General features: G+C 45.2%; 1 protein-coding gene across 8 annotated transcripts in view; it reads left to right on the top strand.

Annotated features, from left to right (window-relative positions):
* SCUBE2 (signal peptide, CUB domain and EGF like domain containing 2) overlaps positions 1 to 26,235 on the top strand; it is a 91,464-nt gene that overhangs the window by 34,409 nt on the left and 30,820 nt on the right. For 4 of the 8 annotated variants that reach the window (XR_001369383.2, XM_014581894.2, XM_006162922.3 and 1 more), the window contains exons 8-17: positions 357 to 446; positions 7,379 to 7,495; positions 8,424 to 8,546; positions 12,785 to 12,901; positions 14,513 to 14,635; positions 15,069 to 15,185; positions 15,421 to 15,507; positions 19,641 to 19,745; positions 22,091 to 22,246; positions 22,623 to 22,829. Coding sequence is in view for 7 of the 8 variants with exons in the window: in XM_014581894.2 (XP_014437380.1) it covers positions 357 to 446; positions 7,379 to 7,495; positions 8,424 to 8,546; positions 12,785 to 12,901; positions 14,513 to 14,635; positions 15,069 to 15,185; positions 15,421 to 15,507; positions 19,641 to 19,745; positions 22,091 to 22,246; positions 22,623 to 22,829 (1,242 nt within the window). In the remaining variant the exon portion in view is untranslated. The remainder of the gene's footprint in view (positions 1 to 356; positions 447 to 7,378; positions 7,496 to 8,423; positions 8,547 to 12,784; positions 12,902 to 14,512; positions 14,636 to 15,068; positions 15,186 to 15,420; positions 15,508 to 19,640; positions 19,746 to 22,090; positions 22,247 to 22,622; positions 22,830 to 26,235) is intronic. The other 4 variants (XM_014581897.2, XM_006162924.3, XM_027766104.1 and 1 more) reach the window with 3 other exon arrangements.

Below are 26,235 nucleotides of genomic sequence, written 5' to 3'. Positions count from 1 at the left end.
CTGCCCATCCTTTTCATGGCCTGTCCTTTTCTGGCTGAGTGTCAGAGGCCCGGGGCCCCAGGTCCTTGTTGTTCTGCCCTAGGGGTACTGAATGAACGGGAAGCTCGCCTCTCCTGGTGTGCCTTTGGTGGGCACACTGTGCTTCAGAAATCTTTCTCGTGTCTAACGCTCACTAAGGATCTGTGCCCACTGGACACACTGTCCCACAGAGCCTCGTGGCGATGCATGTGTTGAGTAAGCAGAGTCACATGTTTTACGCTGTTCTCATGTCTGAGATTTCAGGGCAACGCTTGTGCAGGGATGAATAATCTGGCTCATCCCACCCAGCACCGTGTGCCCTTATGCTTCTTTTCTAGAGCGAGACGATGCCGCCCTGGAGGTGACGGAGAGCAATGCCACATTAGTGGTGGATGGCGATAAACGGGTCAAACGGCGACTGCTCATGGGTAAACGCCCAACTCCCCTCCCTAGCCACTGCCATTGTCCCTTTCTCTCCCCAACAATTGCTATCAGGCCTGAACTTGGGGGCCACGTGCCCTCGGGCCAGCCAGACCAGGGTGAGCATCTCCTGCCAAGCCGGCTGTGTCTGCTCTTCACTGCTGTTGCTTAATAACCATCCAAGACCCCGGGCTTGTGGGCTGAGCGCCGGCAGAGTGTCAGAATAATCAGGTCAGCATCCTGGTGCTGCTCGACTAACCGTGAAGCTTGGCCGACTGCCTTGAGCCTCCATCTCTTGGTCTTTCTTGAAAAGTAGATGCAATATCTACCTCTTTTTAAAAAAATTCTACCTCTTAGAGTTGCCAGTTGCCTCTCTTCAATTAGGATAAAAATATGCACAGGTGCCTGGAATCCTGAGCCTTGCACTTGGCGGGTGTCGGGAGCATCAGTCCCCTCCCTCCTGATGACTGTCACGAGAGAGGCACCTTGGCAGCCTCGGGCTCGGCGTGGAGATGGTCTGTGTCCGCGTCTGCTGGGTCTCCTATTTCTGACACAGCTGATGTTCATGGTAGAAGAGATGAACGGAGAAGAGTGGCACTTGGCTGGGGGACACAGGAAAAGCTGCCAGCAGGTCCAGCAGTCGAGCTGGAGACAGAGCAGAAGTGGAGGCGGTGGCTGTGGGGGTGGGCATCAGATCCAAGGCACATTGTGATGTTGGAGAAAGTTTGCCTCGACCCAGCCAAAACTGATCTTTGGCGGCTTCTGAATTTAATTGTCAGGCAAGATATTGAGCAGCCATTGGTTACCAAGTGGGGTACCATTTCTGAGCACTTTTCTGCTCTTTAGAAGTTAGTGCTTATTCACTTATTTCATGTAGAGGAGAGAGAAACAGAGACAGAGACAAGGACACCCAACAAGGTGTCGTCATGCAGTGATCTCCTGCTCCTCGCAGCCTTCCTGCCATCCAGGATCGTGCCTGGTATGTTCAGGTTGACCCACGATCCAAACCCCAGGACTTCCTGTATGTCTCCAGTATCATACAATGGCTCTGTGTTGACCGTGCCACCTAGATATTTTTTTTGTCTTAAAATTGTAGGTGGCATGGTGGCTAAGGTGCTGGACTCCCATGTGGCTGACCATGGTTTGAGTCCTAGACCTGAACACTTGAAAATCACACTGGGCACATGTGTGTGCATACCTAAAATCCCAGGAAGAGAGTGGAGGAGAAGGGATTGCAACAGGGCCGTCTCCCCCCTAGGGGGTGATTTCTCACTTTCCATCTCACTGTCTCTCTCTGTCTCTCTGGCAAGCACACATGCCCTATGGCAAACACCTTAAAAACAAAATAGTACATATTGGGTCAGGTGGTGATGCAAATGGACTCACATAGAAGAGTTCCGGGGTTCCCACCCCATTGTTTCTTTAGATATGCATAATCACAGTAATATAAACTGATATTTCTCTCTCTCTCTCTCATGGAAGAGATAAATAAATAAACTTTAAATCACAGTACATATAAATAATACAAAAATTTAATTACTACTAAGCTCATAATAAAATACATCATTTCCTTGTCTCATAAGTTCCATTCCTTTATCCTATTTATTAGAAGCAACAATTTAAATTTCTCCTAGTTGTTTCTTCTTCTGACTCCTCCTTCTCCATATTTCTGAAAGGTGAATTGTATGTAGTTGCTTCTTCATGTGTCACTTACCCTTTTAATTTGACAGAGGGTGCGTGCACTTGCCAGAGAGAGACAGAGCAAGGGCATGGGAGAAAGCACCCCCCCACCCCCCCGCAGTGGGCATGGTATTGCTGTAATCCTTTCTCCTCCATCTCCCAATCCTGTCAGGCTTTGGAGCATCCATGCACATGTGCCTGGAGTGTTTGTCAAGCCTCCAGGACTGGAATTCAAACCATATGGTTAATTGTTTCTGACTCTCTTAATCACCAGGCTATGGAGCCAGCCTGATGTATCAGTTTTAGATAGTAGCTTTTTTTAAAAAAAGAATTATTTATTTAATTTTATTTATCATTAGTTTAAAATTTGTTACAGAGCACAAGTTCTTACCAGAGAGAGGCAGAGAGAATGAGAAAGTAAGCCACCTGGTCTGGGACTTGAACTATAGTTGGCTATGTGGGAGTCCAGTGCCTTAACCACCATGCCACCTGCTGGCCCCTACATAGTAGCTTTTGACTTCCTACTATTGGAAGACTAGGTAATGCCTCCCTACCCAACAAGGTGTCGTCATGCAGTGATCTCCTGCTCCTCGCAGCCTTCCTGCCATCCAGGATCGTGCCTGGTATGTTCAGGTTGACCCACGATCCAAACCCCAGGACTTCCTGTATGTCTCCAGTATCATACAATGGCTCTGTGTTGACCGTGCCACCTAGATATTTTTTTTGTCTTAAAATTGTAGGTGGCATGGTGGCTAAGGTGCTGGACTCCCATGTGGCTGACCATGGTTTGAGTCCTAGACCTGAACACTTGAAAATCACACTGGGCACATGTGTGTGCATACCTAAAATCCCAGGAAGAGAGTGGAGGAGAAGGGATTGCAACAGGGCCGTCTCCCCCCTAGGGGGTGATTTCTCACTTTCCATCTCACTGTCTCTCTCTGTCTCTCTGGCAAGCACACATGCCCTATGGCAAACACCTTAAAAACAAAATAGTACATATTGGGTCAGGTGGTGATGCAAATGGACTCACATAGAAGAGTTCCGGGGTTCCCACCCCATTGTTTCTTTAGATATGCATAATCACAGTAATATAAACTGATATTTCTCTCTCTCTCTCTCATGGAAGAGATAAATAAATAAACTTTAAATCACAGTACATATAAATAATACAAAAATTTAATTACTACTAAGCTCATAATAAAATACATCATTTCCTTGTCTCATAAGTTCCATTCCTTTATCCTATTTATTAGAAGCAACAATTTAAATTTCTCCTAGTTGTTTCTTCTTCTGACTCCTCCTTCTCCATATTTCTGAAAGGTGAATTGTATGTAGTTGCTTCTTCATGTGTCACTTACCCTTTTAATTTGACAGAGGGTGCGTGCACTTGCCAGAGAGAGACAGAGCAAGGGCATGGGAGAAAGCACCCCCCCACCCCCCCGCAGTGGGCATGGTATTGCTGTAATCCTTTCTCCTCCATCTCCCAATCCTGTCAGGCTTTGGAGCATCCATGCACATGTGCCTGGAGTGTTTGTCAAGCCTCCAGGACTGGAATTCAAACCATATGGTTAATTGTTTCTGACTCTCTTAATCACCAGGCTATGGAGCCAGCCTGATGTATCAGTTTTAGATAGTAGCTTTTTTTAAAAAAAGAATTATTTATTTAATTTTATTTATCATTAGTTTAAAATTTGTTACAGAGCACAAGTTCTTACCAGAGAGAGGCAGAGAGAATGAGAAAGTAAGCCACCTGGTCTGGGACTTGAACTATAGTTGGCTATGTGGGAGTCCAGTGCCTTAACCACCATGCCACCTGCTGGCCCCTACATAGTAGCTTTTGACTTCCTACTATTGGAAGACTAGGTAATGCCTCCCTCCCCCCCGTACCTTGTCCCAATATACACTCAATCCAACCTCTTCCTCATAACCTTAATATAGTTTTACTACAACTTAGGACAATATTACATGTTTATATTACTGTGACTATACATATCTAAATATGACTCACCAGAGTCATGTAATGTGCTATGATTATATTTTGTTTAGTTTTCTAAATATCTCTTAATAGTTCTTTTGCAAATTTCTGACAAGGCTCTAAGAGCTTTTCAGTGTGTTCACATAGAGCAGGTAACTTATCCATTCAACTCACGTTGAAAAGTCTCTTCTGAGGCTTTGACCCTGCCTTGGTCAGCCTGATTCTCCTGTCTGCATATCTGTCTTCTGGGTCTTTATTATCGCCTCAAAATTCCCTTCACCAGTTTCCTGTTCTGGTGGATCTATATCTTGTCCTTTGTTGTTTAAACAGTGAATGAGATACATGTTTTTAAAACTTCTCGTGTCTTAGAGGCCAGCAGGTGACATGATGGTTGAAGTGCTGGATTCCCACATGGCTGTCCATAGTTGAAGTCCCAGACCCGGTGGCCTGAGAATTACTCTTGGGCGTATGTGTGTGTGCTCAGGGTCCCTAGAGGAGAATGGAGGAGAAGGGATTTTGGTATGGCCAACCCCCCTGGGGGTGGTGGTGGCTTATCACTTCGTCTTTCTCTGTTTTTCTCCTGCAAGAGCACAAACCCTGTGACAAAAAAATCTAAAATAAATAAATAAATAAAGTGTCCTCAACCAAAGTGTCTATAGACTCTTTCTTAAAAGAAATGAACAAACTTTGCATGTCTAAAAATGCATTTATTCGGAATTTGGCTCAATATAAAGTTCAAAGTTAGAAAGAATATTCCGTCAGAATTTTGGCATTACTGCTCCATTGTGTGTGTGTGTGTTTTTAAGAATTATTTGATTTTAACTTTATTTACTATTATTATTATTTTCCAATTTAACCAGAAAAAGAGAGAGAAAGTGAGAAAGGAAGCCACCAGGTCTGAGACTTGAACCATGGTTGGTTATGTGGGAGTCCAGCGCCTTTAACCACCACACCACCTGCCAGCCCCACTGCTCCATTGTTTTAAACTATGCTGTGATGTTTTTGTTTTTTTTTTTTTTTTTGAGGTTTTCGCTATAGTGCTATAGGGAGCGGGCGCCAGGGCGCGTGCGCTCGCCAGACAGACAGAGAGAGACATAGAGACAGAAAGCGAGAAATCACCCCCCAGGGGGGATGGTCACGCCGCAATCCCTTCTCCTCCATTCTCCTCTCGGGATCTTGGGCACGCACGCACACGCGCCCGGCGTGAGATTTAAGCCACCGGGTCCGAGACGCGAACCGCGGTCGACTACGTGGGAGTCCAGCGACATAGCCATTACGCTAACTGCTGGTTCCCTATGCTGTGATGTTTTGAGAAGCCTGAAGTCATTTTTCTCCTTGATCTTCTATATAAAATTTGTCGAAGTTCTCTCTGGAAGTTTTCCAGATCCTCTCTTCATCTTTGGTGATCCGAAACTTCACTGTAATGTCCTGTATGTGGTAGTTTCTCACTTGCCGTGCTGAGTACTTTAGAGGCCTTTTCATATGTTCTCATACTTCTGTGATAATTTTCTTTATTCTATTTTCTCTGTTCTTTCTCCCTGGAAATCCTATTAGTTTGCAGTTCTGATTCTTGAATTAATTCTCTCATTCCCTTCTTCATATATTTGTTCAATTTTCTAGGAGATTTTTCATTTTTTTTCCCCATCTAATCTTTCTACAGAATTTTTAGTACCTACTTTCATATGTGAGATTTTCAAGAATTTTACTTTGGTCTTTTGTTGTAGAAACCTATTCTTATTTCATGGATGGTTTTCTCCCTGAGGAAATGATAAGAGATCTCTTTTCAGGGTATAGACTTCTGCCTGACCATGCCTCCATCTCCTCCTCTGCTATTTCTGGTGTCCTTGAGTTTGGTTCCTCTCTGGTCCAACTTTTCTAGAGGATGAACTTCTCTGCTATAGTCAGACTAGGGAAGAGATAGTCCCATGGCTATGTGAATTAAGGAGGAACTCTGGGACTTTATTTTTTAAATATAGACTCTCAGTCGGTCTTCCTATTTTAACTCCATTCTCGGGACCAGTAGGTGGCGTGGTGGTTAAGGTGCTGGACACTCCCACATGGCCGACCAGAGTTCGAGTCCTGAATCTGGTGGCTTGCTTTCTCACTTCCTCTCTATCTCACTCTCACCCTCTGTCTCTGGTCAAATTAATAAATGAATGAATGAATGAATAAAATAAAATAAAATAAATAATTATTTAACTCCATTCTCCTCTCTGCCTTTGGAGTGACTCCATACTTCCAGTCCTTAGGCCTTTCTGGGATTCCAAGGCTCACATGAGCTTACCACTTGTCAACATCCTGGCTGCAGACAGCCAGGATTGAGCTATCTTTATGCCAGTTACTGCTCCTCTATTGACATGTCACTACCAGAATATTTGACATCTGTCTTCAATTGTCTTTTATTCCATATTTTTAATCCTTTAGGGTTTATACTTTTTAAGATCTATTACCCTCATTTTAGGGACATTTTGGGAGGAGATAGAGAGAAACATGTATGTCTTGTCATATTTAATTAAAACTGAGGTTGTCCCTCCCAGGCATTAGAATGAGGTAGCTGTGAAGTAAGATCTCGTTTCTGGAGGAAAAGCTAAGTCCAAAAGCTAAGAACCGGATGGATGTTCGCAGCACTTTGTCTGCCACTTGGAACAATGGCAGGAGCTGCAGAACTTATCTCCACCATTTTGCTGATTGTTTCTCATCTCCCTAGTTGCAATTTAACAACCGCAGCTTATTTTACAACTTTCCCTGAGAGCCTCTCCTCTCAGGGAAAGTTAAACTTCTGAGTGGCAGTTGCAGAGAAGAACGATGAAGTCAGGAGTCTGCAGCAAGGGAGAGATGGGGGTGGGCAGTACTTACCCTCTCTCGTTTGCCCATTGCTCTACTGAGAGGAGAAAGTCTGGGATTAAGGGAGGGACATTCGCCTTTGCCCTCTCCTGCTGTCACCTCTAGCTTGCCAGAGGTAGTCAGACTTAGTAGGGTGCTGGTTGGGGCTCAACAGGATCTGTCAGTGGCTTTAAATATGCCAGAAGTGGCAAACAGCTCTGCAGGTTTGGGAGACATTGCTACCCCTCTGGTTACCCTGACAGGCTTCCCTGGAAATATAACTCATTTCAGTGGGCAAGAGAGCTGCACCTGCTCTCCTTTGATCTCACCTGCAGGTGGCAGAGACTCAGGGTGTAACTGGGAGTACCCCACTTTGCTTCCTGGCTTTTATGAACTTGGTCAAATATTAAACAGCTGTATCAGCCCTTCTTTAGGACACTAACTACTTTTTCTCCTCATCAGAAACGTGTGCCGTCAATAATGGGGGCTGCGATCGCACCTGTAAGGATACCTCGACAGGTGTTCACTGCAGCTGTCCTGTGGGATTCACTCTCCAGTTGGATGGGAAGACATGCAAAGGTAGCCTTCGTGTCTGCAGGGAGGCTGGGTGCCCTGTTAGAAGGGAAGGCCCAGGCTGCTCACGTGTGAGGGTAAAGGCAGCTCTCCCCTCCACTCCTGAGTGACTCTGGATTTGCTTATGATTCAAATCGATGGACACTTCTTCCCTGGGCTCGTGGGAGGTTATAATTGAGTAAACTGAATTAGAACCAACATGATTACACTAACTGTCGAGAAGGTCAGTCTCTCCGAGCATGAAGTAATCCATTTCAGGTTGTGGTCTCGGTAGAAAAAGGCAATTTAAGGAAATATTCGATCGAGAAGATACTATGAACACATCATAAATAATAACCTAGAGATTATTATATAAATAACAGCCAAGATTATTATCCAGAGAACTTAATTAATAACTGGACCATTAACTTTGACTGATGAAGAGAGACCACAATGACTTGCTAGTGTTTCATGGGCAAGAGTACAAAGGATTAGTCCTTGAGGATGATAAAGAGTAGATAGCCAGTTACCAGCTGAAACTGCAGAAAGATAAGATTCAGTAGCAGGAATCACTTAAAAACATCGAGGCTGTTTGATCGTCGTGTAATTTGCCAAAACAAATGTGCTAGTCTCTTAGGGCTTTAATCATTAAACTAGAATAGAAAGTGCATTAAGGTGAGCCATCCAGGACATGGCCATCCTTTCCCATCGTTTGTTTCCTTAATGCCGGCCAAGGGTGGTGTATGGCAGAGCTCTCCAGAGAATGGGGCACTATCTTTCAACACTGTCTCATCCAGAGAAAAAAACATGTAAAATTAAAAACACTAGCAAACATTCTTCAATGCCTTTATAAGTCTGTTTTGATTTCGGAGAATAACGCACATACACTCAATAGCACTGCAGGGATTTGTGGGAAAGTTCTGCTCTCTGATTTGCCCATGCTTTCCTGTTACAGATATTGATGAATGCCAGACCCGAAATGGAGGTTGTGATCATTTCTGCAAAAACACCATAGGCAGTTTTGACTGCAGCTGTAAAAAAGGATTTAAATTATTGACAGATGAGAAGTCTTGCCAAGGTATGTGCTGAAAACGTAGCCGTTCTGTGTGATGGCCCCTGAAGGGGAGCAAAGATGACAACTCCGCCCTGGCAGAGACCTGCTTGCCAGGCTTTTTTGACGAATTCATAGTCCAGCCTCCAACCTAGGCTGCACTCGTTTCATCTGTTAGGTAGAATAAAAGTACTGATGTAGCTCACAGGTATATTTTGGAAATTGAGCTGTTAATGATTAGAGAACACCTCGAAGAATCCATCTGGTGTGATCACAGCAGAGCTGGCTGCTAGAAATGGAAGAGAACACAGAATGCAAACAGGGTTGCACTGGGATGTAGAGATTATAAATAATTTTCCTTTTTGAAAGTTTCCTTTGGGACCAGCAGGTAGCATGGTGGTTAAGAGTGCAGGATTCCCAAGTGACTGACTGCGGTTTGAATCTCAGACCTGACAGCTTGCTTTCTCGCTTAACCTCACTTTCGCTCTGTCCCTCTCTGGTCAAATTTAAAAATAAATAAATAAAGTTAAATAAAATAATTCTTTAAAAAATAAATTTAAAAGAGAAAGTTTCCTTTAATGTTGCTGAATTTATAACATAAATTGGTAGCAAAAGTCTGTAGATCTAGGGGCCAGCAGATGGTGTGGTGGTTAAGGCACTGGATTCCCACATTGCTGACAGTTTGAGTCCTGGAAACAGTGGCTTGAAAATCACACCAGGCACATACATGCCCCAAATCCCAAGAGGAGAATGGAGGAGAAGGGGTTGTGATATGTCCATACCCCCTGGGGATGAGTTCTCACTTTCCCTCTCTCTCTAGCTCTCTCTTGCGCACGCCAGCAAGTATGTACACTCTAAGGCAAAAATACATATAGAAAAAAAAGTCTGTAGATTTAGTTAACATTGCTTCTTAGCAAATAGTTGGAGTCTATTTATAATCAAGATTATGTATTGGACCAGCCTTGTGGCCTAGTGGTTAAGGGAGCCAGATCCCACATGCCTGAGTGTGGCTTGAAAAACTTGTCAGGTGCATGTGTGTGCATGCCCCAAATCCTGACAGGATAGAGAAATGTAGAAGAAGGGATTGTGGCATGACCATGTCCCATTGCAGGGCTCTTTCTCTCTCTCTTTCTATCTGTTTCTCTCTGGAGAGTATATATGCCCTCTGCTAATAAAAAATAAAATAAGATATCATGTACCAGTTGGTTTCTTCCTTAGAGACCTTATTAGAGACCTTATTTTGAATGGCCAGCTTTTGATTCTTAGGGAGAGAGAGGACAGAGCGGAAAGGACCAGACCATGGGGAGGAGGTGCTGGTTAGTCCTTTGACAGGATTACAGATACCTTCTCAAATGCATCCTTCCCATATGAAGAGTGCAACAAGAAGACTTTTTGGGTAGCAATTATTGTTGATATTTTGGGAGATGGGAAGCTCTTTTGAGGGGGCATCATTTATATTTCTAGTTAAGCACCAGTTTTTTGTTTGTTTGTTTGTTTTAGGTATTTTTGCTATAGGGTGCATGCACTCACTGGAGAGACAGACAGAAAGAGAGCCAGAGAGAAAGAAAGTGAGAAATCACCCCCCAGAGGGAAATGACCAAACCACAATCCCTACTCCTCCATTCTCCTCTCAAGATTTTGGCCAGGCACGCACATGTGCCAGGTGTGAGTTTCAAGCAACTGGGTCCAGCACTTGAACTGCAGTTGGCCAGGTGGAAATCCAGTGCCTCAACTACTATGCCACCTCTAGTCCCTAGTTAAGCACCTTTTATATCACATTGATATACAGGAAGAGGCTCTCAGAAAAGATATGCTGGTATTTTTGCTCCCTATCAGGGAATAAAGGTTGCCTAATTTATCTTATTAAAAATCTCAGAGTTAAATTAAGATTGGGAATATGTGGGGCCTGCAGGTGGTGTGGGGTTAAGGTGTGGATTCCCACATGGCCGACCATGGTTTGAGTCCTGGACCCAGTGGCTTGAAAATCACAATCAATCAATCAGTCAATCAATGTTAAAAAAATATTGTGGTGGGGACTGGCAGGTGGTGTGGTGGTTAAGGTGCAGGACTCCCACATGGCTGACTATGATTTGAGTCCCAGACCTGGCAGCTTGCTTTCTCACTTTCCCTTTCTCTCTCAGTGTCTCTCTGGTCTAATTTAAAAAAATAAAAAATAAAAAATAAAATTAAATAGATAATTTTTTGAAAAAAAAAAAAAACTTGGGATATATGTACCATCACGTTTTTTCAAAACTTTATGGCATGTTTAGGTTTTTCTTCTCTTTGGTTTGTTCTTCGTAGTATATAACTTGTCAAGCAGTTCAAACATTCTTCTTTAAAGTCAGTGAGTTAATTCTAGATGATATTTGTGTAGTTTTCTTCAGTTTGACTTGGAAAGCAAATTTACCATTTCACATAATGTTTCATAATGTATGGAGCGAGCAGTACTGTTTACGCTGTGTAAACACATTAAAAAGGAATTAGAAAAGTGATCTCATTATTTTTGGCAATGCAAAAGTCCCTAGAGAGCAGCCCAAGTTAGCTACTGAACGAGTCCCCCTAGCTCAACAATGCCTGATATTAATAACAGATTTCACAGAATGGCATCAATTACTTGGAAAGAAACTAACCTTTTCCCATTTTTCACTGATCAGTTTTGGTAGAACAAATATTTGCACAGAACAAATTCACTGATGAAATTGCCAAGATTTCTGGGAAAAGCTAAGGATGAAGAGGTTTTACGAGAGTTTTCCCTTTTTTATTTCACTTTTTCATTCCTCCTATTCCTTCCAAATGTTTGTGTTTTGTTAATGTAGTTTCTTGTGGTGCACTCAGTGTTGAGAAAGTGATCTAGCTGTGGTGTAGCTGGCGTCCACCGAGGGCTGCCCTGGTCCTGGTTTATCCATTCGGAGACTCCAGTCATAACACTGTTAAAACCCTCCAAAGAATTGAGAGAATGAAGCACTGAAATTCTACTCTACCAAAATAAGCGCTCTTCCAGGTCGGGGGAGAGGGATGATTAGACAATTGCAGCTTCCTGAGGCTGGTGTGGATGACCCCGGCTGCAGCTAAGGATGCATCCACACTGAACCAGAAGCTAGGAGACACGTGAGACTGAACCGTGGGAGAGGAACAAAGCCAAAGGCTTGGCCAAGGGCATCCGGTTTAGGACTTAACTGCCAGATGTCTGTATCTGGAACAGAACATTAGTGAGGTTCTCAGGGTTAAGGCTTTCTTTTAGTGGAGAGGGTATTAAAACCCAGGATTAACTGGTCTCTTGGGGCTAGAAGACTCGTTTCAGAAATATCAGAAAGAGATGGGGCGCAGATTTGCTCTCCAAGTGTTTTCTCCTTATAATTCAGTATAGCTTATAAAATGACTGTTTTTGTTTTTGTTTTGTTTTCTTTCTTTCTTTTTTTTCTTAAGAGAGATTTTTTGCTATAGGGCACATGTATTCGCTAGAGAGACAGAGAGAGAGAGAGAGAAGGGGGGGAGTGAGAAATCACCTCTCCCCTTCCCCTGGGAGGAAGCCACGCCACAATTCTTTCTCCTCCATTCCCCTCTCAGGATTTTGGGCACACACACTTGCACCTGGCATGAGTTTTAAGGCACCGGGCCTGGGATTCAAACTGCGGTTGACTACGTGGGAATCCAGGGACATAACCATTATGCTATCTGCTGGTTCCAAAATGACTGTTGTTTTACCGATAGCAATTTAACAATAATAACACATAGCTAACACCTTATAGTTTACAAAACCCTTCTTAGATATGTTATCCCACTTGCAGCCCTGCAAATAAGCATGAGTGAGAGAGACTGTGCTTCAAAGCGAGTGCAGTTGCAACAGCATTTGGGAGTAAGGGCCCTGGCAGTGAGTATGAGGGGGTCTTGGGGAGTTCATGTAAAACACATATTATGAAAAAAATCTATGGATTGCTTTTAAAAACTTTTGGCACCAAAATTAATCTTGGAGAGTTCATGTAAAACACATATTATAAAATAAATCTATGGATTGCTTTTAAAAACTTTTGGCACCAAAATTAACTTGTATGTTAATTTCATTTTGCTTTGAACTTCTTACAGTCCCCTTGAATACTTGCTGTGGGCTGTTCAATACTTTCTTTAACACGAATTAGCGAAGTGAATACACGAATTAGCGAAGAGAATGTCAACATTCACCCGAGTGTGTTCTTTCTGTAGTTGTTCAGCAAGGCCCTTTCTGTACTCAGCATTGGTTTCAGCTCCCTCTCCCTCCACAATTGCAGATGTGGATGAGTGCTCTTTGGATGGGACCTGTGACCACAGCTGCGTCAACCACCCTGGCACATTCGCTTGTGCTTGCAACAAAGGCTACACTCTCTATGGCTTCACTCACTGTGGAGGTGAGCAGACTGCCCCTACAGAGTCAGAGGTAGGATGCAGCAGGGCCTAGAGGGGAGCAGGGCCCACTGCAGAGGCTTATTTTCCACCTTGGAGAATGAAAGGTACATTCTGGTCACTCCCTGTGCCGTAGCAGGGAGTCCACTGCTAAAGGAAATTGCTCCACATTTATCCCTTGAACATGGCGTAGGTGAATTGGAGCAGGGGAGAGCTGAGCTTTCTCAGCTGCGAATTCTTTGTTGACTGTGTTGACACGTGGTTGTATTCATAGGATGGGAGGGTCTCTCTGGAGCTGATGCTCTTTCCTTGAAACATCCCAGCATATCGTAAACTTGGAGTCCTCAGGGAGGCTTGAAAAGGCACCCACCAATCTCACAGCTCTGCCGTGTGTAGGTAATGACTGTGAACACTTGGTTTGAGCCCCACAAGGAGGTCTTCGAGCTGGAAGTGCAGTCATGGAGTTTCTCTCCCCAGCTCTACCTAGTTAGCAACACGTTTTCATGTCTCAGAGCCTTATGTTCAAGCAGCCCAGCATCAGTCAGATTTGGTACCAGCTGGCTCCCTCTCCACGCCTCCTGCTCACCAGTCACCCAGCTACCTTAGAGATCTAGATCCAGATTCCGATCTAGAAGTCAAGGTTTTCCAGGGTGATTCTGAGAACCTGCAGGATTTGGGAACCACCGGCCTCAATACGTTATGCCTCATCTTGAGTTCTCCACATAAGAATGGAAGTGGCATTGCTATCAGCTGAGTGGTTTCCCTTCTGCTTTGCTACACACCCATGGCAGGGCTAAAAACGCACTCTCTGCAGTCCATCAAGGACCCCATGGAAATGTCCCCGAGTCCGGATGTGTATCTGACTTCAGGTGGAGCCATCTTCCAACCTGGGCTCAGGTTCAGGTTGAGGGGGTTAGTGCATGCCGCTTCCGTCCATCCTTCGGCTATGTAAATGGTCAAACAGGGAGCCTCTACTCTGTCACTCTCCCTTGGTGTGTAGCCCAGGAGGGTGGTGGAGATTTAAATGAGAAGCCTGTATAGGACATCTGAAAGTGGAATGTGGCCCCTCTGAGGATCCCTAACAGAGGAATGACTTGACCGAAGATGGAACTCCAGGGAACAGCAGATGGTGTAATGCTTACGTTGCTGGACTCCCACGTAGTCAACTGTAGTTTGAGTCCCGGACCTGGCAGCTTAAAACTCATACCAGGCATGTGTGTGTGCGTGCCCAAAATCCTGAGAGATTTTGGTGGTGAAGGGGTAACAGTGTGGCCACCTCCCCATCCCCTGAAGGTGGTGATTTCTCACTTTCTGTCTCTCCAGCAAACCTACATGCTCTATAGCAAAAAAAAAAAACAAAAAACAAAAAACAAACAAACAAAAAAACACCCTCTCTCTCTCTCAAAAAAAAATAAAAAGAATGGAACCTGAGCCCACCCTAGCAAGGTTCATGCTGGGAATCCCCTGGGTGGGGAGTGGGGTGTGGTTAGCTGGCACCTTCCCTTCACTAAGTGGCTTTGAACCCTGTGACTCCACTGCTGTTCCTTCCTCAAGGAAGGAATGGTGTCACCCCAGGCAGTGGTGGTCACTGTGACAGGACAGTGTTTTGTTCACAGACACCAACGAGTGCAGCATCAACAACGGAGGCTGTCAGCAAGTCTGCGTGAACACAGTGGGGGGCTACGAATGCCACTGCCACCCTGGGTACAAGCTCCACTGGAACCAGAGAGACTGTGTGGGTAAGGGGCGCCGAGGTGCAGCTCAGCCAGCGGGGCTCCCTGACAACGGCGCGTCCCTGTGCGCCTGCCCGCCCCAGTCCCACTGCCCGGGAGCACGCTGGCCCTCCCTCTGCCATCCTCCTCCCCTCAGCAGCAGCAGCCAGTCCTTACACAGTTGATAAACAGGAGATACTTGGCAGGCTCTTGGGTGTTTCCCTCTGTGCTTTTGCGGAGGTTGGAACTCACTTGTTCTCAGAGTTGCTTTTGTTGCATGAACGAAGTGGCACGTGAGGGGCTCATTTCCTTTGGTATGAGTGGGGCCTGGCGCCCGCATCCTGTGTGGGCACTGGCTCTACCTTCTCTTCTTGGAACCTTGGGTGCCTGGGACTCAGCAATCCTTGTCACACCTGGATGTGTCCTCTGTCTGTAAGTGTCTGTGTTCTGTCCCGTCTAGAGGCGAAGGGGCTCTTGGCCCCTAGTGCGTCACCTCGCGTGTCCCTGCATTGCAGTAAGAGCAGTGGAGGAGACAGGTGCTTCCTCAGATGTTACTCTGGCATTCACCTCTCCGCAGGTGAGTGGGTCCCTGGGGCAGGTCCTCATACCAGGGCCAAGCCTCTCAGTGTAAGATGCCTGTAGAGGGCTCTAGGGCCTTGATTATCTGGTCCCCCAAACCTCCTACTACCAGAGACCCATCCTTTGAGACCCCCTAGCGGCCCATGTGGCATGGGAGTGGGAACGATGTTAGTGGCTACCAGGATAGTTTGTGACATTTTTACAACTTTGACAATCCTCCTTCTGTCTGTCAGGACTGCAAGAGGCCTACTCTGTCACCTGCGGCACTTCCTCTCCTCTGAGGAGCAAACAGCACAAGTCAAATGATTCTGCTTTTGGGGGTAACTACCAAATTCAATGGGCTTCATATGCGGGGTGCTGTTTTGGGGCTTTGGTTTCGTTCCCTCTTTGTCTCCTCAGTGCTATGAGCTGTTACAGGGCATTCTTGCCAGCAGGCAACCCTGGTGCCTCACTGAGCAGGCTGACTCACCCATGTAACAGCTTCTCACTGAGCGTCCACTGTGTGCTCAGAGGCGCCGTGTTCAGCCCTGGTGTGTCGTCATATGGGACAGAGACTCAGCTGAGACAGGAGACTCATTTCTCCCAAACTCCCTGTGCCCAAGAGCAACTCAAAAGGTGCCCAGCAGAAAATGAGCCTGGGGGCAATGGTATTGATGGAGATAGGAGGCCTGGCAGAGCAGGGGGAACAGGGCTTCTTTCCTGAGAAGGGGCCCAAACCCTTTCCAGTTTATTATCATTTTAAATTGTGCGGGTGTGTGTGTTTAAATTTATTTCTTCTTTGAGTAAGAGAAAGAAAGTGGCAGACAGAGAGACAGAAATCCCTAATAGAGTCTTCATGCCGTGATCCACCCTCAGTTCAGATGGCCTGGATCACAGGTACATGCATGCCTACCTGGCATGATCAGGGAGGTCCTGGAACATGAACCCAGGACCTTTCCCATTTGGGTTCAATTACATTAGGTTCAATTACATTACCACTGTGCTATGCCTGACCCGTTTTTGGTTTGTTGGAGGAATGAAAGAATGAATCTGAAGTTTTCAGAAGGCCTCATCCCCCCCAGATATAAATACCTTTGTCACTTCCTGAGAATATCTGATGAGGTCCACATTACATCTTTTTTTTTTTTTTAATTGTCAGGGGGCAATTTAAAAAACTTGCTTGGGACCGGCAGTTAGCATAATGGCTATGTCACTGGACTCCCACGTAGTCGACCGTGGTTCGCGTCCCGGACCCGGTGGCTTAAAACTCATGCTGGGTGCGTGTGCGTGCGTGCCCAAGATCCTGAGAGGAGAATGGAGGAGAAGGGATTGCGGCGCGGCCATCCCTCCTGGGGGGTGATTTCTCGCTTTCTGTCTCTCTCTCTCTGTCTGGCAAGCACATGCATCCTAAAGCAAAAAAACAAAACAAAACAAAACAAAAAAACCTCTCCAATAAAAAACTTGCTTGCCACATAGAGACAGAGTGATAGAGACAGAAAGAGAGAGGGAGGAACCCCGCCCCTCAGGGGGATATGGTCATGCTGCAATCTCTTCTCCTCCATTTCTCCATCCTGTTGGCATTGGGGGCACACATGTACACACTAGGCCCAGCATTGTTCCCAAACCTCCAGGGCCAGGATTCAAATTGTGGTTGGCCAAGATCTGGCTTCCTTAACCACTAGTTCATGGGGCTGGCCCCCACATTACATCATTCTGTTCATATTATATGTTTGAGCAACACTAGAGACCCAAAGCAAGACAACAACAGCTTAGATTATTGACTGAACAGTTCAACTATGGCATGCATTAGCTGTTTAACCCACACTACAATCCTCTGGGGCAATGTCACTATTATTTCCAACCAGATGAGGAAACTGAGGCTCAGCGAGGTGAAATAACTTACCCAGAATGACTTGGATGAGAAACAGAAGAGGGCCAGCCGGTGGCATAGAGGTTAAGGTGGCTGAATCCTACATTGCCAACTGAGCAGTTCAAGTCCTGGAGCTGGTAGCTTGATTGACACATCAGGTACCTGTGTATGCAGGCCCAAAATTCTGAGAGGAGAATGGAGGAGAAAGAATTGGGCATAGCAATACCCCTTGGGGGATGCTTTCCTACTTTCCCTCACCCTGTCTTTCTCCAGTATGTGCATGTGCCCTATAGCAAATTGAAAAGAAAGGAAGAAAGAAAGAAAAATGCCAGGATTTGAACCCAGAAAAATCCAGGCCCAGAGTCTTAAATACTAGCCTTCATTACGTCTCTTGCAGGATGTTTGGACTCAGCCTGAACAGATACCATGGTCTGTTTCACTGAATTCCTCAGTGGCGGTTTCTTAGTGATTTAGGCCATCCCAAGGGTAAACAGCAAATAGCTAACAATTTTTCTGTTCTTACTAAGTACCAGGCACTAAGCCAAACTTTTTTTTTTTTTTCATTATCTCATTTAATCCTCTCAACAGCCTAGAAAGGTAGATACTATTATTATATTTATTTTACAGATGAGGAAATTGAGGCTGAGGGAGATCGTGAAACTTACTCGAGTTCTCACCACCAGTCAAAGGGTGGGGGCGGGGGACTTTAATCTAGGCCATTGGCTCCAGAACCTAACATGTGGTTAAGACTGGCCCTGAGAGGAGGACATCATTCTGCATGTCAGGCCCTTAAAGAGGAATCCTTGCTCCCTCCCAGATGCTGGGAGTCCCAGCCAAGTTTTGTGAATGCTATCTTTGTCTGGAACGTCAGATCCCTCAGTTCTTTACTGATAGGACGGGCTTGAGAGAACTTCAAAAAGTTTGTAGAAAAATGGAATTAAAGAATGAGTTTATTTTGGCATAAAAAAGATATATTGAGGGGCCAGCAGGTGGTGTGGTGGTTAAGACACTGGACTTCCACATGCTCGACCACAGTTTGAGTCCTGGACCTGGCAGCCTGCTTTCTCACTCCCTCCCGCCCTCTCTCACTCTGTTCCTCTCCGGTCAAATAAAAATAAATAAATAAATAAAGTTCAATAAAATAATTCTTTAAAAAAATATTGACATCCATGTGTAGTTTTTTTTTAATAATGCACATTTTCCATGAACTTTTTAAATGAGCTTTCTTATTTTATTTATACTTATTTATTTTAAAGAATTATTTATTTAATTTTTAATTTATTCATTCATTTATTTTAATTTGACCAGAGAGAGACACACAGAGAGAGAGGGAGAAAGTGAGAAAGCAAGCCACCAGGTCCAGGACTCGAACCGTGGTCGGCCATGTAGGAGTATTCAGTGCCTTAACCACCATGCTACCTGCTGGTCCCAATTTATATTTATTTTTTACTTGCTGGAGAGCACATGTGCTTGCTAGAGAGAGACAGAGAGAGAGAGAGAAAGCACCCTCCCAAATGGAGAATGGTGGGACCAGCAGTTAGCATAATGGCTATGTCGCTGGACTCCCACGTAGTTGACCACGGTTCGCGTCCTGGATCAGGTGGCTTAAAACTCACGCCGGGCGTGTGTGCGTGCGTGCCCGAGAGGAGAATGGAGAAGGGATTGCGGTGTGGCCATCCCCCCTGGGGGGGTGATTTCTCGCTTTCTGTCTCTCTGTCTCTGTCTGTCTGGCAAGCGCATGCGCCCTATAGCAAAAACCTCTCAAAAAAAATAAATAAATAAAATGGAGAATGGTCACACCTAAATCTCTTCTCCATTCCTCTATCCTATTGGGATGTGGGGCACATACTCACATGCACACAGCATGTCCTTCAAGCCCTTGGCCAGAATTTGAACTGTGGTTGGCCATTTGAGATCAGGCTTCTTTAACCACTAGGCATGTGGGCAGCCCAAACATCTCCTCTTATTTAGGAAAATATACCCTTTACCATTTCCCTCAACAGATTTATCCAAATTTGAACTAAAAGATTCTGGGCTTCTTTCTCAGGAAGATACAAAAATGATCTCATCATTCATCTTGCTGTTGAGGCTGTTTTTGCCCCATCTTCATTATATATATATACATATATATTTTTTTTTTTGAGAAGTTTTTGCTATAGGGCATATGCGCTCGCCAGAAAGACAGAGAGACAGAAAGTGAGAAATCACCCCACCCCCGAAGGGAGGACGGACATAATGCAATCCCTTTTCCTCTTGGGATCTTGGGCACGCACGCACATGCACCCAGCATGAGTTTAAGCCACTAGGTCTGGGACTCAAACTGCAGTTGACTACATGGGAGTCCAGCAACATAGCCATTATGCCAACTGCTGGTCACCCATCTTTGTTATATTCTAACATTGGATTTATTTCTGAGGGGATAAATATAGCCCCTAGGAGGCTCCTGGTGTCCTCAGTACAGGTGAGGGACACTTTATGATCCAAACCTTTCTTGGTCTCAGGGTAAGAGAAGGGCCTAGGGTGAGCAGCATGTGGTGGGCCCCACCTGTTGTTTGCCTTCCTCTGCCTCTGAAGGTAACATCTCTCACTTGTTTCTTTCTGAAGATGTCGCCATCGTCAGGACAAGTGTAACCTTTAAACTAAATGAAGGCAAGTGTAGTTTGAAAAAGGCTGAGCTGTTTCCTGAGGGTCTGCGACGAGCACTACCAGGTACGGCATCAGATGGCTGGTGCAGGCAGCTTGCCTGCATGTTGGGACAGGGGCCTGGGGCCAGTCAAGCTGGAGGTCTGCGGGAGGGCCATGCAGCTGTCCAGCTGGTCGAGCACCCATCAGATGGGGTTGAACCATCCAACATCTCCAGAGCCTCTCCCCATGGGAGGAAGAAGAGCCCAGCCTTCCACTGCTGTGTGGGGACTAGACTTTAGCATTTCCTTTGCGAGACGCAGTTGGTGAAACTCGGGGGAAACCTGTGGGTTCCTAGGAATTGATAAGGCTCAAGAAGAATGAGCAATTTGTGGTCATAGTGGGTTAAATTTTCTAGATCTTTGAGTGTGCTTGAAATATAAGCCAAAGAAATGAAAAAAGGTCTGGCTCAGAAAGGATAACTTTGATGAACAAAGATGTAATATCCAGCTTTCCTGCTGCGTCTGCTGCTGGGAAGTAATGACTGTGTTGGCTTCAGCAGAAAAAATCCCATCCAAGTAGAGCTGGCCTCATTGACAAGAGTGGACTCTAACCATTCTCTCTCTTCCCCAGTTCACACTTCCAGGGTTATTTCATAGAATACAAGGGGTGTTCAAAACCTCATCGAAAATGCATATTATGAAAAAACCTCGCATAGATTTCAATTTTTTTCCTTCTGGTAGCAAAATAAATTTGTACTTTCATTTCATTTTTCCACCAAATTTTTTAAGTCCTCCCGTACTTCTGAAGATTAAAAGAAAGATCAGGATTCTTGTATTAGGAAGGCTTGTTTTCTTAATCTACACTCAAATCATATAAACAAACATAAAGTTTACTGTAGTCATTTTTGACTATCTATTTTAAGTAAGAAACCATGATCAAGTTTGACATCTCCACTCGATGGAATATTGTGCGCCTATTAAATGTATGTTTTCAAAAAACACAGGAAAATATTTTTGTTATAAAGCTGAGATAGCAAAAGGAGAGTAACTCCTTGTATAGCTCATATAATCCATCTCGTATAAGAAAAAGTGTGATGAAAAGAAAGAAAATTCACTGTATCATTAGTAGTGGTTACATCTGGGTGGAAGGGTGATAGAAGATTTAGAAACTTTTTTTCCTGAATTTTCCAAATTCTCCATAGTGGGTATTTACACTTTTAAATCAGGGGAGAAATAATCATTTAAAAATAGATTTGGTTTGTGATTTATTTATGGGCTTGTACCAGTGTTAATTTCTTAGCGTTAATATATGTATGATGTTAATGTAAGATGTTATCATTCAGGGAAACTGTATGACCTCTCTATAATCTTAGCCACTTGTCTGTAAATCTGAATTTATTTCAAAATGAAAAGTTTAAGGAATAATTACGGGAAAGTTAAAAGGGTTCAAAAAGTGAAATAAAGTTAAAAACTTCAGAAAGAACATCTGTTTAGTTTAAGATTTGAAATTAACCTTTTAAAAAGGTAAAATAGCTATTTAGGGGGGAAGTATAGAGGAAACCAATTGGCCTTCTTCCTTTGACTCCCAATGACCAATTGCTTTTGACATCCCTGTAATGTGAAAGATGAACATGATGCAGGTAATACTTCAGTTCAATAAAGTAAGACAAATCAAAATGGAGACAAAAGAATTGTGTGGCTGATACAGGGGACCTGCTCTGGGTTCAGTTCAGCCATTGCACGTTAATACAGTCACCCGCAGCAGGGGAGAAAGAAGACAGCTGAAGGGAGGAACAGACAGACGTGTGCAAAGCCCTGCCCCAAGCAACACTTCAGCTCTCATCCTATGCACCTTCACGATACCGTTCAGTTCTGTTGACTCTCTGTGCCATTTGTTGCTCCTGGCTAATTAAAAATGAGACCTCACCATTGAGGTGCTTTCCGGCTCGTCCTTCAGGTTGGAATTATTCCAAGGGCAGTGTGCCTGAACGCAGGAGTTGATTTCCTCTCTGCCTATGCTCACTCCTTATTTGCAGCCTCAGCCCCAGCTGGGTGCACACACCACAGTCCAGCTTTAAGAAAGCCGACTGTGAAAACGAGCGTGCACCTTGGCAAACCGTCAGTCAGGAAAAGCGCCCCCGCTTCTCGTTCCTTCACACATGTGGCCAGGCCAGTCAGAAACCTCAGCATTTATCCACGAAAGGAATTTTCAATAGCTAAATTGTAAAGTGATGCAGGAGGCAGAATTGGCTCTACAAAATGAAAATGTCACCGTGCTCCAGGCTGCGAGCTTGCAGCGCCTTGGCATCTGGAATGAATCACGTAGTCCCCTGAGAGTCGTTTTAATGAAATGTTTACTGAGTTCTAGCGAATGTTCGACTGAGTGCTTTGCCAGGATTTGGCTTCCGATAATTTTGTTTCTTCATACAGAGAAGCACAGCTCAGTAAAAGAGAGCTTCCGCTACGCAAACCTTACATGCAGCTCCGGCAAGCAAGTCCCGGGAGCCTCTGGCCGACCAAGCTCCCCTAAGGAAATGTTTATCACTGTTGAGTTTGAGCTTGAAACTAACCAAAAGGAGGTGACAGGTTGGTTTGCAAACAGTGTGGGGCTTCTCACAGCTTGCTCCCTATTTCTTCGCTTTCTCTTTTCATCATTCTTGGGGAAAGGATTAGTGCAAACTCTGAAGTATCTCCTGTTTGTTTGTTTCACCCCTAAACTAAGCCAAATTGGTTTGGAATCTGATATTTTTCTCTGCTTCATAAAAACCGAAAGCTGCCATTTTGGTCGACAAATTTCTGTTTGAATCAAGTGCTGCCCTGCCTGCTAGATGCCCACAGCCAGGTCCCTTTCCATGTAGTCCACAGGGAGCCCAGGGTGTTGGTGGGTCCCACACCTGGTCTGGACGCCCCCACTCGCTGCAGCCTGACCTCTTCCACACTGCTGCCCCTCTTGTTTCCGTAGCTTCTTGTGATCTGAGCTGCATCGTGAAGCGAACTGAGAAGCGGCTGCGGAAAGCCATCCGCACACTCAGGAAGGCTGCCCACAGGGAGCAGTTTCACCTCCAGCTGTCAGGGATGGACCTCGACGTGGCTAAAAAGTCTCCCAGAACATCAGAACGCCAGGCAGAGTCCTGCGGAGTGGGCCAGGGCCATGCAGAAAGCCAGTGTGGTAAGTAGCCCAGGACATTGTTGTAAATAGAACTGCCCTGAGCTCTGTGAGCAATGGGGGTGACCATGTCTGGCCCATCCTGCCTCCTCTGGGTTTATCCTGGGGAACCCTCTGGTAACTCACATTGGTATCTGTCATGTCTATTAACCCAGGAGTTCCTGGGCACCCAAATGGGTCTCTTGCAACTCTCTGTCCCTAACACCAACCACAATGCCTGGTTTATGGGGGCCTGAAATAAAGGGTTGCTGAATTGAGAGATGGAAAGAAAGAGGTGGGGTTCATGTGAAGAAGGAGTGCTGCCCTCTAAGCACCATGCTCCCTGGCTGGGACGGGACTGGGCGTAAGGCACGGAGCGCCTCGCCACACTCTGTTATCTTAGCTCCTCTTATCATCTCCCTTTGGCCTGACTGATGGTGGCAAGGAACAAACTCCTGTTCTGTGCAGAGGGCAAGGCTGGGGGGCTTTTTCAGCTGCCTTCGGAGATTCCTGAGTCTCAGGCCAGGGCTCCTCATCATGTCAGTTCCAGGGTATGTTGTTGATGGTGGTGGTGGTGGTGTGTGTGTTTTAGAATTAAATATGAGAGCCAACACTTGAATAGCAATTATGTTCCTCTGATAAATTGGGCAAGAGGTTCTAGGATAAGAGGTTCCAAGGCAGTTTTGAGATCTTTTTGTCACAAGAGACTGTTCAAGACAAGTGTGGGACCCTATCTACAAAGTCTTAAGGAAAATTGGGTTCTCATTCCCCCCAAAAATTATTTATTTAATTTTGGGGCCTGCAGTGGTGTAGTGGTTGGGGCACTGGGCTCCCACATGGCAGACTGAGATTTGAGCCCTGGACCTGGTAGCTTGAAACTCATGCTGGGCGTACATGCATGCACACCCAAAATCCTGAGAGGAGAATGAAGGAGAAGGGATTGCAGAGTGGCCATTTCCCTGGGGCAGGAGGGGGGGCAATTTCTTGCTTTCTGTCTCTCTGTCTCTCTCTGTTCCTCTAGTGAGTGCATGCACCCTATAGCAAAAATCGCTCTCTAAAAAAGAATTATTTAATTTTATTAACTATTATTACTATTATTATTTAACAAAGAATCAGGCACATGTACTCACCAGAGAGAGACAGAGAGAGAGAGAAAGAAAGAGAGAGATAGATATAATGAGAAAGCAAGTCACAAGTCTGGGACTCGAACTATGAGGGGCCACGTGGGAGGCTAGTGCCTTAACCACCGTACTACCTGCTGGCTCCTGGGGTCTCATTTTATGGTTATTATGGTAATTTTCTGAGTCCTAATCTGTCTCAAGCACAACTGTGTCTTATATCTGCATTACTCATTTAATCCTAACCACCTTGCAAGGTAGATGTTATTTTCTCCATTTAAAGATGAACAAACAGAAGCTCGGAGGGCTAAGTTCCCTTGCTCAGTATCACATTGATGGTCTAATTCCGAAGCCTGTGGTCTGGTCCCAGACAGGTACATTGACCCCTCCAAAGTAAATTGGTATCTTTGTTGAAATGTTAGTAGAATTATGAGGCTTAAGAAATGAAGCTTAGTTAAGAAGGAATAAATTAGTGTTTCTGAATAAGCCGTGCTGGACTCTGGGTCACTTGTTCTGGAGAATTGTCAGCAGTAGCCCCACAGCTTAATATGTTGCTTTGCCAAAATTTGGTGAAAATGAAGTGTAAAATCCAGCGTAACCGTCCACAGGGCCGGTTCCCAGGTAGCCTTGACTTTTATTCCAGCCGATTCTTCTAAGAAGAAAGAGTAAAAACAGCCCAGCTGGTTGGTTCGTTCTAATTTAAAATTCTAAGAGCTTCAGCTTCCACACCAGAAAGTGCTGAGAGTTGGCTGTAGCCATCCTGCTTCCTGGAGTGAGTGCAGAAACCGTCAAGGCAGGCAGGCTGGTCCTCCTGCCGCCTCTCAGAGCTAAATTGTGCCTCTTCCCCTATTGCCGTCCTGTTGATGTGAGGCTCGGTGGGCTCACCAGGATCCTTTGTGGTCAGTTAAGAATTCAGGGAAGGACTGGCTCGATAGCCTCGTGGTTAAGGAGCCAGATCCCATATGACTAACTGCATTTAGAGTCCCAGATGCAGCATCTTGAAAAACATGCCAAGCTCATGTCCCTGCATGCCCCAAATCACCACAGAATGGAGAAATGGAAGAGAGGGATTGTGGTGTGATCATCCCCCATAGGGGATGCTTTCTCACTTTCTCTCTCTCTGTCTCTGGTGAGTGCACACACCCAATTTTTAAAAAGAAACAAGGGCCAGTGGGTGGTGTGGAGGTGATGGCTCTGGATCCCACACGGCCTACTGCACAGTTTGAATCCCGGACCCAGTGGCTTAAAAATCATGCAGGGTGCATGTGTATACGTGTGAGTGTTCCCCAAATCCCTAGAGGACAATGGAGGAGAAGGGATTACAGTGTGGCCATCCCCACAGGATGATTTCTCACTTTGCCTCTCTCTTTCTGTCTCTCTCTCTCGTTTGAAGTGAGTGCACAGATCCTGCAGCAAAAAAAACTAAAACAAACAAACAAAACAAAAACAAGAAAAGAAAAAAAAAAGGAATTCAGGAAAAACGAGTGTCATGGCCTGTGGACCAACTCTCAGTGGGACTATCACTAATTCTAGAAGGGCAAGTTTCTGGGGAATACAGGCCCAAGGATAAGGATCAGGGATTACTTAACAGAGGCCTCCTGACTCTGACAACCAGGGGACACGCAGTAGGGTTTATGTAGTGCTGTGGAGTGTGCATGTGTTCCTGAGGGGCTTGTCATGCTGAGCACAGTAGGGCTTGCTTCTAAGGGAAGCAGGCTGTCCCGTCTTGTCTCAAGAGCTAGCTCTAACACTGGGTGCGTGTTATAGCCACTCGGGACCAGAGCACATTCACCCTCTCTGACAGCGGTATTTTACTGGATGGAGAAAATAGCACCAGGATTTGCCAGTGATGCTTCTTCTTTCTGCTCGAGGGAGAAAGTGGGTATTAAGAAGAGCCACATGTGTTAATTAGAAAGAGTTTTTATCTAGCAGGCACTTGTGGTGTGGACAAGTCATGGTGTAGCACCCAAAGGTGTGTGCATGCGTGTGTGTGTGTGTGTGTGTGCGCGCATCTTTTATTCTTAGCCTATTTGATGATGTTACAGCTTCATGAAAACCAGGCTTACTGGTATTTTCTGACTCTAAAATGGTACATATACAGTGGAGACAAGCCTAGGATGGCTCTTTTTGGAAATTATTTTCAGCATCTGCTTGAAGAACACCCCGCGCCCCCCTCCACCAAATATTTTGAGTGGTCTAGAAGGAGAGGTAGAACTATTCTGTTTATATTTTTAAATATTCTTAATGTATCGGCAAAAGCAGAGCATGTTTCCAATGTTGTGGAGATACATACAGTAAAGGAGACCGCTCTT

This window comes from Tupaia chinensis, unplaced genomic scaffold (genome assembly GCF_000334495.1).
Source record: "Tupaia chinensis unplaced genomic scaffold, TupChi_1.0 Scaffold141165_1, whole genome shotgun sequence".
Lineage (NCBI taxonomy): Eukaryota > Metazoa > Chordata > Mammalia > Scandentia > Tupaiidae > Tupaia > Tupaia belangeri.
Note: the sequence above shows the minus strand (reverse complement) of the source record. Positions and strands in the feature narration are given on the sequence as shown.